This window comes from Poromitra crassiceps (assembly GCF_964638095.1).
Source record: "Poromitra crassiceps genome assembly, chromosome: 11".
NCBI lineage: Eukaryota > Metazoa > Chordata > Actinopteri > Beryciformes > Melamphaidae > Poromitra > Poromitra crassiceps.
Genome location: NC_139643.1, coordinates 5,011,817 through 5,025,167, shown reverse-complemented (window position 1 = coordinate 5,025,167; position 13,351 = coordinate 5,011,817). Strand labels below are relative to the sequence as shown.

At 43.8% G+C, this 13,351-nt stretch overlaps 1 protein-coding gene across 1 annotated transcript; it reads right to left on the bottom strand.

Moving 5' to 3' along the window:
• Positions 1 to 8,256: 8,256 nt before the first annotated feature.
• On the bottom strand, positions 8,257 to 13,351 carry LOC310785734 (uncharacterized protein; the record flags this gene model as incomplete). Its single annotated transcript, XM_083646867.1, has 3 exons — positions 8,257 to 8,277; positions 8,366 to 8,493; positions 13,051 to 13,351. The coding sequence occupies 3 exons, from the start codon at positions 13,349 to 13,351 to the stop codon at positions 8,257 to 8,259; spliced, it is 450 nt and encodes a 149-aa protein (XP_083502993.1).

The window sequence follows — 13,351 nt, the reverse complement described above, 5'->3', positions numbered from 1 at the left end:
CTACTTTTCCAGTCATATATTGTCATTATTCAAGTTTAAAAAAATATTGTTAAAATCGTATCGTATCGTATCGTTATCGTGAACCCAGTATCGTGATACGTATCGTATCGTGAACTGAGTGTATCGTGACACCCCTAGTAATAATACATTGTAATACATTTGAATAGGACGGTGAATAAAACGACACAATGGCCGTCATGGTGTCTGTGGAAAAAAACAAAATTTGGGGGAAAGTAGGCCCATTTTGTGTGTGCATGAAAAGTCATGAGTCTTTTATTTCAACTGGTGAAAATGGGAGCAAGAACAAGTGTTGTTTTGATATTTTTGTTCAGTAGGCTATTCGCTGTGCATCAGAGCAGCATTACTGAATTTAAACCTTTGAGACTTCTTGAACACGAGGTTCTCCTATGGAAAAAATGACAACGGCAATACAAATAATCAATATCAAATGTTTTTATTATAACTATTTCTTACATTAACATAGGAAAACAGCCCCCCCCCCCCCCCCCCCACCCCCAAAATGCTTATAAAAATAGTTGTATATGTTCAAACCAAACGGTTCAGATACATTTAGAATCGGGAGAGACCATAGAACATTTCACTCGGACCAAAACTTAAAAAAACAACATCGAAAAAATATGTTCTTTAAATCTGCAGGTTTTTACATTTTGGTCAAGGTGAAATGTTATGTTGTCTCTCCTGTTTCTAAATATATCTGAACCGTTTGGTTTGAACATATACAACTATTATTATAAGCATTTTACAAAATATCTACGGGAAAGTAAATGGCGGATGAAAATCTCTGTTACAGTGCTGAAGCAGGAAGTGACGTTTCACTTTAGCTCTCTATTGAGCCTCATAGATGTCCTTGCCTTCTTGTTACAGAGAAACTGATCAAAACAGCCTTTCTACTAGCCTGGTCAAACCAGCCGGTCACGTGAACTCACAAAAATGTGAGTTCACGTGACAGGCTGGTTTAGACCGTTAAGACAGACTCTTTCCCGGCTCGTTCTCCTGTGTGAACCTTCATGTGGGAATCCATGGATCTCTTCTCCTGGTAGCTCTTCCCGCAGATGCTGCAGCTGTATGGCTTCTCCCCCGTGTGCGTCAACATGTGTCTCTTCAGATCAGGCTTCTGGACGAAGCCTTTCTGGCAGAGCAGGCAGCCGTATGGTTTCTCCTTCTTGTGGAACCTCTCATGCGTCTCCAACGTAAGCTTCTGGCGAAACCTTTTCCCGCAGAGGCTGCAGATGAAGGGCTTCTCGCCCGTGTGGATGCTCATGTGGGAGTCCAGGCTGCCAATCTGCCGGAAGTTCTTCCCGCAGACTCTGCAGGTGTACGGTTTCTCGCCGGTGTGGATTCTCTTGTGCACGTCCAAAGTCTGCCTCATGGTGAACGTTTTGCCGCAGACGTCACACGTGTTGAGTTGTCGGTGAGACAGCAGATGATCGGCCAGGCTCTCGGCGGAGTCGTACTGGTCTCCGCACAGACCACAGCGGCTCTCCGGATCCTCCACATGGGTTTTCACGTGCTTCACCAAGAACGTCTTCCTGTTAAACACCTCCTCGCACACTTTACAGCGGTGCGGCTTCACGCTTCGGGACTTCTTCGCGACGCCGGGCCTCAGGTGGTTTTTCTTGTGTCTCCTCAGGGAATCCTTTTTCTCAAACTCTTCTGAGCAAACGTCGCACTTGTACGACCCGTCGGCACCGTGGCCTTGCATGTGTTTCTCTAAAGACGTGGAGTGGCAGAAGGTCTTGTCACAGTCTTTACATTTGAAGAGCTTCTCTGCGGCGTGGACGCGCATGTGGGCGGTTATGTTTCCTTTCTGACTGAACGTTTTGCCGCAGACCTCGCAGCTGTGCGGCTTCTCCCCGGTGTGCAGCCTGACGTGCAGCACCTGGGCCACCACGGACTGAAAGCTTTTCCCGCAGAACTCGCAGGTCTTGCTGCTCGCCTGGTGGCTCTGCAGGTGAGCGGCCAGATCGGCCGCAGACTCTAAACGCTCGCCGCAGAAACCGCAGCGACACTGTGGGTTCTTGGAACAAGCCTGCAGCACATGGTTCAACAGGAAGCCTTTCCCCTGCAAAGCCTTGCCACACACCTGACACAGGTGAGAGTCGGCCGGAGCTGATCTCCTCCGCTCCTCCGACCGCTCCTTACTGGGAGAACTGGAGCGAGGCTCCGCCGGAGAGCCCGGCTGCTCGGAGCTGCCCGGAGAGACCGGCTGCTCGGTACTGGAAGAACTGGAGCGAGGCTCTGCTGGTTCTGTATCGCTGGCTGGTTCCGACACGTCACCGTCCATCCCTTCAGCGTCGGGTTCCTCCAGCTGCGGTGATAAGACTCCAGGTCGAACATCTTTTTCTTTCTGGGTAGCATGCTGGAGGGGCTCTGGGGGGGAGACAGTCAAAACTCAGGTATACAGTATATACACAATAACAACAAACAGACCTTGAATCCATGGGTGCTGTGCTGTGCACAGCCACAGTACAAGAAATGATCAGTTCACTGTGTGCATAGACTTAGACTGATAACATGCACTTTGCACATCCCTGTTTTAGAGCCTTTACTTTTACTTGAGTGAATAATTTGAATCAGTACTTTTACCAGTCTTTTTTACACAAGTAACTGTACTTCTACTTAAGTAAAGGAAGTGTCTAGTGTAAACTTTACACTGTAAACTTTACACATCTCTGCTGGCAGGAGGATTGAGAAACACATGGGGGAGCGTGTAGCTTTACTGCTGCCTGCTGTAGCAGCTTTGACTGTGGCAGGAGAATTTCCACCGTGCTGTCACGGTTAGATGTGTCAAGCTAGCTAGAGATAACTAGGACGAGGAAGTGCAGTTTTGCCTTCAGAGTTAAAGTATAGATTGTGTCACTGAAATCACACGCCGTCCAGCCATATACAACAGGGGTTTTCAAAGTGGGAGGCGGGCCTCCCCAGGAAGGCTTCAAGCGTTTTCAGGGGAGGCTCAGGGAATTAGTTATCAAAATGAGATCACATAGAATAGCCTATATACAGGTATGTGTGATTTGGTTATAGAGATAGTTCGGAGATACAGTAGTTTTTGGGAATTTTACTGTTTTCCCCAGTGGCGGCTGGCCACTAGAGGGTGCCAGGGCGCCGCCCCACCTATACCCACATGAAGAAGGGGAAAATAAAACGTTATATATATATATATTTTTTTTTTATGAGCGAGGTGAATATTAGATAGTGAGTATATAATCTGCAATAAATATGTGTACTGTTTTTGCGTCAATATTTTCTTGCATCGAATTGCCACGGACGCCGTCCGAGGACTTCCGGTTTCCACCAGTGCAGATCAGGATCTGTGTAAGTTGCACATGCGCTGTTCACTCTCAAAAACAAAGGGATTTGGGAGGGCTCTGGGCGCGCGTATCTAGCGACCAGGTGGAGGTGGGGTCAGGTAGAGTGGGTGTCGTGATGTAGGCTAGGCTACTTAGTAGCGACGCAGTATATATAAACAATAGCAGCCCCACGCCGACGGCTTTGTTGTCTTCCTGCAGCACGTGCGCGAAGCAAAGAAGTTTGTTTTCAACTGCCATAAAACACAAAAGACATTTTGCAAGAATGGAGAAAGAAAATTCTGTGAAGTCACTCAAAACGACGCCGTTTGAGAGACGGACTTTACAGGAGAAGCATCGAGTGAAAGAGCTTGGACCAGATCACCCTGAGCTCGCCATTAAACAACAGGCTACAGACAGAGGAAGAAAATACACTCGGTCTTTTTCAGACATAACGTCCGTTACTACTTGCTTGATTTAGGGCTGGAGTGGACGATAATTCAATAGCCTATTATTGTTTGTTGTCTTTCAGTGGAATCATCGTGATGATATGAAGTTATTTTAATAGTGACATATCTGCTGTCTAAATTGATGATGACAAGCAAATGTTACTTAAAAACTGATCAAATAAGGTATGGCAGGAATATTATTTGAAAATATAAGGTTTGTTTGACATCACCATTCAGTTCAATGAGATGAACACTGATTTTGCATACGTGAAACATATGATATTGATATTGAGAAGAATCCTTATGATTATCATATTGATTTCAACCCCATCGTCCAGGCCTATATTTGGTATAGCCCTCCCTGGACAAAAATGCACCAGCCGCTACTGGTTTTCCCCCACTTTCCCAGAGTAAAGAAAACTAATAAATGCCTTCAGACAGACTTTTTAGACATTTGGTGTAGTTTAAAGTAAGTCAAACAGCAATATCAGGCTATCTTGGCACAATTGTTGAGTGTCTATGGGATCAAATAACATAATCATCATCCTTATAATATGCATCTACAAATTGAGCGAGGGGGGCGCCTTTTTCCAAGCTTTGTCTGAGGGAGGCCCACAGTTTTAGACTTTGAAAACCCCTGATATACTAGGTTCGACCTAGTCTTGTTAACTTGCTAAAGCAGTGCTTCCTAAACTGGTTTAGGCGTACCCCTAGGGGTATGTGGAGGTACTACAGGGGGTAAATGGGAAAGGGGAAAATGGAAAATCATGAAAAAAATGTAAATCATGAAAATAAATGAAACATTAAAATAAATCTACTCGGGAGGCACTAATTGCAATTCTTTCACTCAATTTCTTATTTTGTAATGTTATATTCCTCAAAAGGTGGGTTATCATTCACTCATTGCATCATCAATCTGGGAACCCATCAGTTAAAAAAAAACTATTTGCAAGTCTGTCTCGAGAGATACTATTGTTTTCTCTTGCAGTTTCCTAAGCAAAATGTTGGGTACTGGGATTCAGAAATCAGGGAAAGGTGGTACTGAAGCCAAAAAAGTTCAAGAACCACTGTGCTAGAGGAACAGGGGGGACAAATCCAGACACAGATCTACCAACCTCACAGCAAAACACAGGTGGTTACCTGATGTGGACTGAATACACCTCCTTGTATAAACACTGGCTAGCGATGGGTTAACTGATGAAGGAAGAGGTCCTCTCTTCTTCCGTGGTGGTCTGCCCGGTCCTCTTTTCTTCTCCATCACCTCTGTCTTCTCCTCCACCTCCTCCTCCTCCTCCTCTTCCTCCGCCTCCCCATCCTTTGGGAAGTCTGCTGAGTTACCAGACATTGTTTGGTACAGAGTAGACCCCAGTAAGAATCATGTCACATTTATATATACTAGGGATCTCGCATGCTACGCGCACTCGATTCCTAGGCTCGTCCGCTACGCTGGCTCGCTATTGCCCCATCCTGCAGCTCGCCAAGCTGGCCCTGCAGCTCGCATTCGCAGCTCGGCCGCTGCACGGCCTTGCCCGCAACTTGGCTGCTGTGTGGCCAATGAGACCAGCTTCACTGATGATGTCAGATTTATGACATCACTGATGATGTCACAGTGTGATTTATGACATCACTGATGATGTCAGTGAGATTTATGACATCACTGGGATTTATGACATCACTGATGATGTCACAGTGGGGTTTATGACATCACCAATGGTGTCACAGTGGGATTTATGACATCACAGTGGGACAATCACAGTGGCACAGAGAAACAGAGAAACAGACAGAACCCTAGCTCCCATTTATATACTGTCTGATGATGATGATGATGATGATATATATGTAAGGGTTAATGCCCGACGAGGTGTACATTATCACTTTTTAAGGGACGACGCTGAAGCGAGAACCGGGCCGAGGCACAGCCGAAGACCGGTTGCTTCAGCGAAGCCCCTGGGTGCTTTTGGGCTTGCTTTATTTTATATGTTACATACGTATTGGCCAAGTATATTAACATTTACGGGCAAAGAGGTTTCAGGAAGTGAAAGCAGTCAGGGCGACCAGAGCGATTTAGTAGGAGTTGCGTCAGCGGAGGTCGAAAATGATTAACCATGGAGCCAAATGACTAGCCAGGAAGGGGGCTTGCGCTACGTTTGGATGCATAAATAAAGCTGATAATATACAATTAGAATTTTTTAAACGTCTGAGTCAAAGTACATCACAAAGGGTCCATTTTGCTGTAACTTGATAGCCCTGCTTAATCCAGGACCTTACTTCTTGTAACTTTTGTGAGGTAAAAAACGGGTCCATTGGAGTGAATGGAGATGTCGGAACTCTCCATTATAGATCGCTCTGCTCGCAATGAAGATTCTGTCAGGAGGGAAATCTCCGAAACAAAAGTCAAAATTGTAAATAAGTTATTTTTGATAAACTGAGCACACAGGGGTGATTTAAATACTTACTTTGACCGACTCATTTTTTTTCTCAACTTACAAAAGTGCCATATTAACTCTTAACACTTTGAGTGCCACGGCCCTTTGGCAAAAGGTTGCTTGCTGTGCCACATAGGCCGCAATGCATTTTAAAACAGTCATATAATTTCTTTAATAATTACTATGTAAACACTGAACACGCACAAATAACGATGAGACTCTCTTCTATCACCTGCAAAAAAAAGTTTATTGATCCCATTTTCCGTTCTTTAGTTATGAGCCGGAGAAGATAGCTTGATTGAACCAAAAACAGCCCTTTTTTTCTACGAGCTGAGATAATGAGCCTTTTGTGAAATTAAACATTTCAAGCACATCACTGACTCTGAAGCTAATTTTCTGATGTCTGGGTCTGTCTGGGTGAAGTGTATGCTGCTCTGCGTGCTCTGCGTGCCCCCCACCCCCCCCCCCCCCCTCAACTGCACACGCCTCCTCCTGGGTGTGTCTGTTGGCTCTCTGCTGAGTTTGCTGTGCACACACAGTGAAGGGTGCGCGACATCCAGCTTTTTGGTTCCGCGTGTGTTTGTCACGGGCTCCCATGCTTCGAGTTGAGAATAATAAGGCTGATTATGCGAATGTGCTGTCGCAGCGGACACGGAGGTGCTCAGTTGTGACAGCGGATGCAGCTGCTGCGGGCACAGCTGGCGTTTGGCTTCATGCATGTCGATGCATACGGACGGATGCGATGCGATTTCCTTTTTCCCCAGCGACTTCTTCTGTGTGTTTGGCTCCACTTTCTCTTATCAGGAGAGTGCTGTCGCCACCTAATGGGTTTGTAAAATAGGTTATAGACCTCCAATAGCTACAATATTGTAAGAGGCGATGTAAGAAGCTTAGATCGACACCCCCCCGTCAAAAAAACAATTTGGAGTTACTGACGCCATTTGGCGTCGCTGGCAGCCTACGGTAAATTTCTAATGACGCCATATGGCACTCAATGTGTTAACGGTGGTATAGAGCTCAAACAGCACTCTTGATAACACTGATGAAACTATGGTGCATTGATATGAATGGTGAACAGACCATTTGACTGAACTACTTTACTAGGTGTACATTATCACTTTTTAATGTACACCCTGCAGCCAATCAGAATCGAGTATTCACCCAGACCATGGTATAAATATGTATTATATATATATATATATATATATATATATATATATATAGCTGGCGGAGGCAAAAATATTGGGAACAAAAATAAAACAGATTTCAAAGGGTTCTAGCTCAAACAGACACAGATCTACCAACCTCACAGCAAAACACAGGTGGTTACCTGATGTGGACTGAATACACCTCCTTGTATAAACACTGGCTAGCGATGGGTTCACTGATGAAGGAAGAGGTCCTCTCTTCTTCCCTGGGGGTCTGCCCGGTCCTCTTTTCTTCTCCGTCACCTCTGTCTTCTCCTCCACCTCCACCTCCTCCTCCTCCTCCTCCTCTGTAGACATCACTGTAGACACATAACATACATATAACAGACAAACAGACAAATCATGTCACATTTATATATACTAGGGATCTCGCATGCTACGCGCGCTCGATTCCTAGGCTCGTCCACTATGCAGGCTCGCTATTGCCCCATCCTGCAGCTCGCATTCGCAGCTCGGCCGCTGCACAGCCTTGCCCGCAGCTTGGCTGCTGTGTGGCCAATGAGACCAGCTTCACTGATGTCAGATTTATGACATCACAGTGGATGTCACAGTGGAATTGATGACATCACTGGGATTTATGACATCACTGATGTCACAGTGGGATTTATGACATCACAGTGGGACAATCACAGTGGGACAGAGAAACAGAGAAACAAACAGACAGACAGAGCCCTAGCTTCCATTTATATACTGTCTGATGATGATGATGATGATGATGATGATGAGATATATATATATATATATATATATATATATATATATATATATATATATATATATATATATATAGCTGGCGGAGGCATAATTAATTTGGGAACAAAAATAAAACTGAATTTGGAAAAAATAAAACAGATTTCAGAGGGTTCTAGCTCAAACAGACACAGATCTATCAACCTCACAGCAAAACACAGGTGGTTACCTGATGTGGACTGAATACACCTCCTTGTATAAACACTGGCTAGCGATGGGTTAACTGATGAAGGAAGAGGTCCTCTCTTCTTCCCTGGGGGTCTGCCCGGTCCTCTTTTCTTCTCCATCACCTCTGTCTTCTCCTTCACCTCCTCCTCCTCTTCCTCCACCTCCTCCTCCTCTGTAGACATCACTGTAGACAGACATAACAGAAATCACTGTAGACACATAACAGACATCACTGTAGACACATATAACAGACATCACTGTAGACACATAACAGACATCACTGTAGACACATAACAGACATCACTGTAGACACACATAACAGACATCACTGTAGACACATAACAGACATCACTGTAGACACATATAACAGACATCACTGTAGACACATATAACAGACATCACTGTAGACACATATAACAGACATCACTGTAGACAGACATAACAGACATCACTGTAGACACATAACAGACATCACTGACATCACTGTAGACACATAACAGACATCACTGTAGACACATATAACAGACATCACTGTAGACACATAACAGACATCACTGTAGACACACATAACAGACATCACTGTAGACATATAACAGACATCACTGTAGACACACATAACAGACATCACTGTAGACACATAACAGACATCACTGTAGACACATATAACAGACATCACTGTAGACAGACATAACAGACATCACTGTAGACACATAACAGACATCACTGTAGACACATATAACAGAAATCACTGTAGACACATAACAGACATCACTGTAGACAGACATAACAGACATCACTGTAGACACATAACAGACATCACTGTAGACACATAACAGACATCACTGTAGACACATAACAGAAATCACTGTAGCCACATAACAGACATCACTGTAGACACATATAACAGACATCACTGTAGACACATAACAGACATCACTGTAGACACATATAACAGACATCACTGTAGACACATAACAGACATCACTGTAGACACATATAACAGACATCACTGTAGACAGACATAACAGACATCACTGTAGACACATAACAGACATCACTGACATCACTGTAGACACATAACAGACATCACTGTAGACAGACATAACAGACATCACTGTAGACACACATAACAGACATCACTGTAGACACATAACAGACATCACTGTAGACACATATAACAGACATCACTGTAGACAGACATAACAGACATCACTGTAGACACATAACAGACATCACTGTAGACACATATAACAGAAATCACTGTAGACACATAACAGACATCACTGTAGACAGACATAACAGACATCACTGTAGACACATAACAGACATCACTGTAGACACATAACAGACATCACTGTAGACACATAACAGAAATCACTGTAGCCACATAACAGACATCACTGTAGACACATATAACAGACATCACTGTAGACACATAACAGACATCACTGTAGACACATATAACAGACATCACTGTAGACACATAACAGACATCACTGTAGACACATATAACAGACATCACTGTAGACAGACATAACAGACATCACTGTAGACACATAACAGACATCACTGACATCACTGTAGACACATAACAGACATCACTGTAGACAGACATAACAGACATCACTGTAGACACATAACAGACATCACTGTAGACACATAACAGACATCACTGTAGACAGACATAACAGACATCACTGTAGACACATAACAGACATCACTGTAGACACATAACAGACATCACTGTAGACACATAACAGACATCACTGTAGACAGACATAACAGACATCACTGTAGACACATAACAGACATCACTGTAGACACATAACAGACATCACTGTAGACACATAACAGACATCACTGTAGACAGACATAACAGACATCACTGTAGACACATAACAGACATCACTGTAGACACATAACAGACATCACTGTAGACACATAACAGACATCACTGTAGACACATAACAGACATCACTGTAGACAGACATAACAGACATCACTGTAGACACATAACAGACATCACTGTAGACACATAACAGACATCACTGTAGACACATAACAGACATCACTGTAGACAGACATAACAGACATCACTGTAGACACATAACAGACATCACTGTAGACACATAACAGACATCACTGTAGACACATAACAGACATCACTGTAGACACACATAACAGACATCACTGTAGACAGACATATAACAGACATCACTGTAGACACATAACAGACATCACTGTAGACACATAACAGACATCACTGTAGACACATAACAGACATCACTGTAGACAGACATAACAGACATCACTGTAGACACATAACAGACATCACTGTAGACACATAACAGACATCACTGTAGACACATAACAGACATCACTGTAGACACATAACAGACATCACTGTAGACACACATAACAGACATCACTGTAGACAGACATATAACAGACATCACTGTAGACACATATAACAGACATCACTGTAGACACACATATAACAGACATCACTGTAGACACATATAACAGACATCACTGTAGACACATATAACAGACATCACTGTAGACACACATAACAGACATCACTGTAGACACACATATAACAGACATCACTGTAGACACATATAACAGACATCACTGTAGACACACATAACAGACATCACTGTAGACACATAACAGACATCACTGTAGACACATAACAGACATCACTGTAGACAGACATAACAGACATCACTGTAGACACATAACAGACATCACTGTAGACACATAACAGACAACACATAACAGACATCACTGTAGACACATAACAGACATCACTGTAGACACATAACAGACATCACTGTAGACACATAACAACAGACATCACTGTAGACACATAACAGACATCACTGTAGACACATAACAGACATCACTGTAGACACACATATAACAGACATCACTGTAGACACACATAACAGACATCACTGTAGACACACATATAACAGACATCACTGTAGACACATAACAGACATCACTGTAGACACACATAACAGACATCACTGTAGACACATAACAGACATCACTGTAGACACATAACAGACATCACTGTAGACACATATAACAGACATCACTGTAGACACACATAACAGACATCACTGTAGACACACATATAACAGACATCACTGTAGACACATATAACAGACATCACTGTAGACACACATAACAGACATCACTGTAGACACATAACAGACATCACTGTAGACACATAACAGACATCACTGTAGACACACATATAACAGACATCACTGTAGACACACATAACAGACATCACTGTAGACACACATAACAGACATCACTGTAGACACACATAACAGACATCACTGTAGACACACATATAACAGACATCACTGTAGACACATATAACAGACATCACTGTAGACACACATAACAGACATCACTGTAGACACATAACAGACATCACTGTAGACACATAACAGACATCACTGTAGACACATAACAGACATCACTGTAGACACATAACAGACATCACTGTAGTAGACACACACATAACAGACATCACTGTAGACACATAACAGACATCACTGTAGACACATAACAGACATCACTGTAGACACATAACAGACATCACTGTAGACACATAACAGACATCACTGTAGACACACATATAACAGACATCACTGTAGACCAGTGGTTCTCAACTGGTGTAGCCTCAGGACCCACTATTTTCCTTGTCATGAAGTCGCGACCCAAATTTCAGATTTTTTTTTAAACCACTCAAATTTATTGCACAAAAAATAGCGCATTCATTTAATACACAATGCCTTCATGCACTGTTATAAACCTCAAATGAACAAAAAAGTGCAACAGAAGTGCAACTAGGGCTAAAAGGTTTCCATCCCTGCCGCCCCCACCGACCAGAGGAGGCGCTATCGCAGCGACCAGGACACATACCCCTAATCCGGCTTCCCACCCGCAGACACAGCCAATTGTGCCTGTATGGATACCCAATCAAGCCGGAGGCAACACGGGGGCGCGAACCTGCGACCCTTGTGTTGGTAGGCAGGGAATCTACTGCTTATACACTACCCAGACGCCCATAAAGTCGATCCCGATTCTTAACAAGATTGAATAATGGTGGCGAATTCTCCTTCAAAATAAAGGTTGACTATATTTGCAAGGTTACTCTGACTCTCAGGAAGGGACGCGGAACTGATGGTCACTTGCCATTCAAAACAATGAGCACGGATGTGAATTTTGTAAATAAACAACACACGTAGGTGGTCTGAGCTTCGGTTTTTAGCCCGAATATTAGAAAAGAGTCGACCCCACTGATTCATAACAGGTCTAAAGTCATGTTATAGCAGTGAGGTGCACTTGGTGATCATATGCAAGACAACAGTAAAACGGACAAGTTTTTGGATTGAGTTTGGGGTCAGTGGGCGGAACCCATAAGAGAGCGAGCCTCGTATCCCCGTTGCATAGCAACAACACCGGAAGTAACTCAAGAGTAACCTTACGAATGCCACTACACAAAAGCAACGTGTCTTGAATTGCACTTCCGTATGCAGATTATTCTAACATTCTTTATTTTCACTGTTACCCAAAGAAAGTGTGTGTGTGTGGGGGGGGGGGGGCTGTTTTCGTCGATGAGGTTTTGTTTTGAAAGCAGTGACCGGAAGTCATGCCCTCTTATTGTGTGCAGCTTGACGCTGCTCCTAGCTACACGCGGCCCGCGTAGACTAACCTGCTCTGTGCAGCTTCACTTGGGGTTTCAACACGACATGGAGCAGCTTCCTCTGGCGGCGGATCTCCTGCTCTGACCGCTGAACTTTGTCTTCGTACTCCGCCACGGTTTTCTCAAACAGCCCGAAAATCTCTTGCGCAGCCGCAGTTAGCCGCTCGGTGAGCAGCGCTCTCAGCTCTTCCGGCGGGATTTTAGCCTTTTCTTTTCCTTTTTCCAGCAGCAGCAGAAAGTCTTCAGCAGCACAGCTGATCCGCTCCTGTACACACACCCTCAGCAGCTGCACGGCCGCCAAGTCCCACAT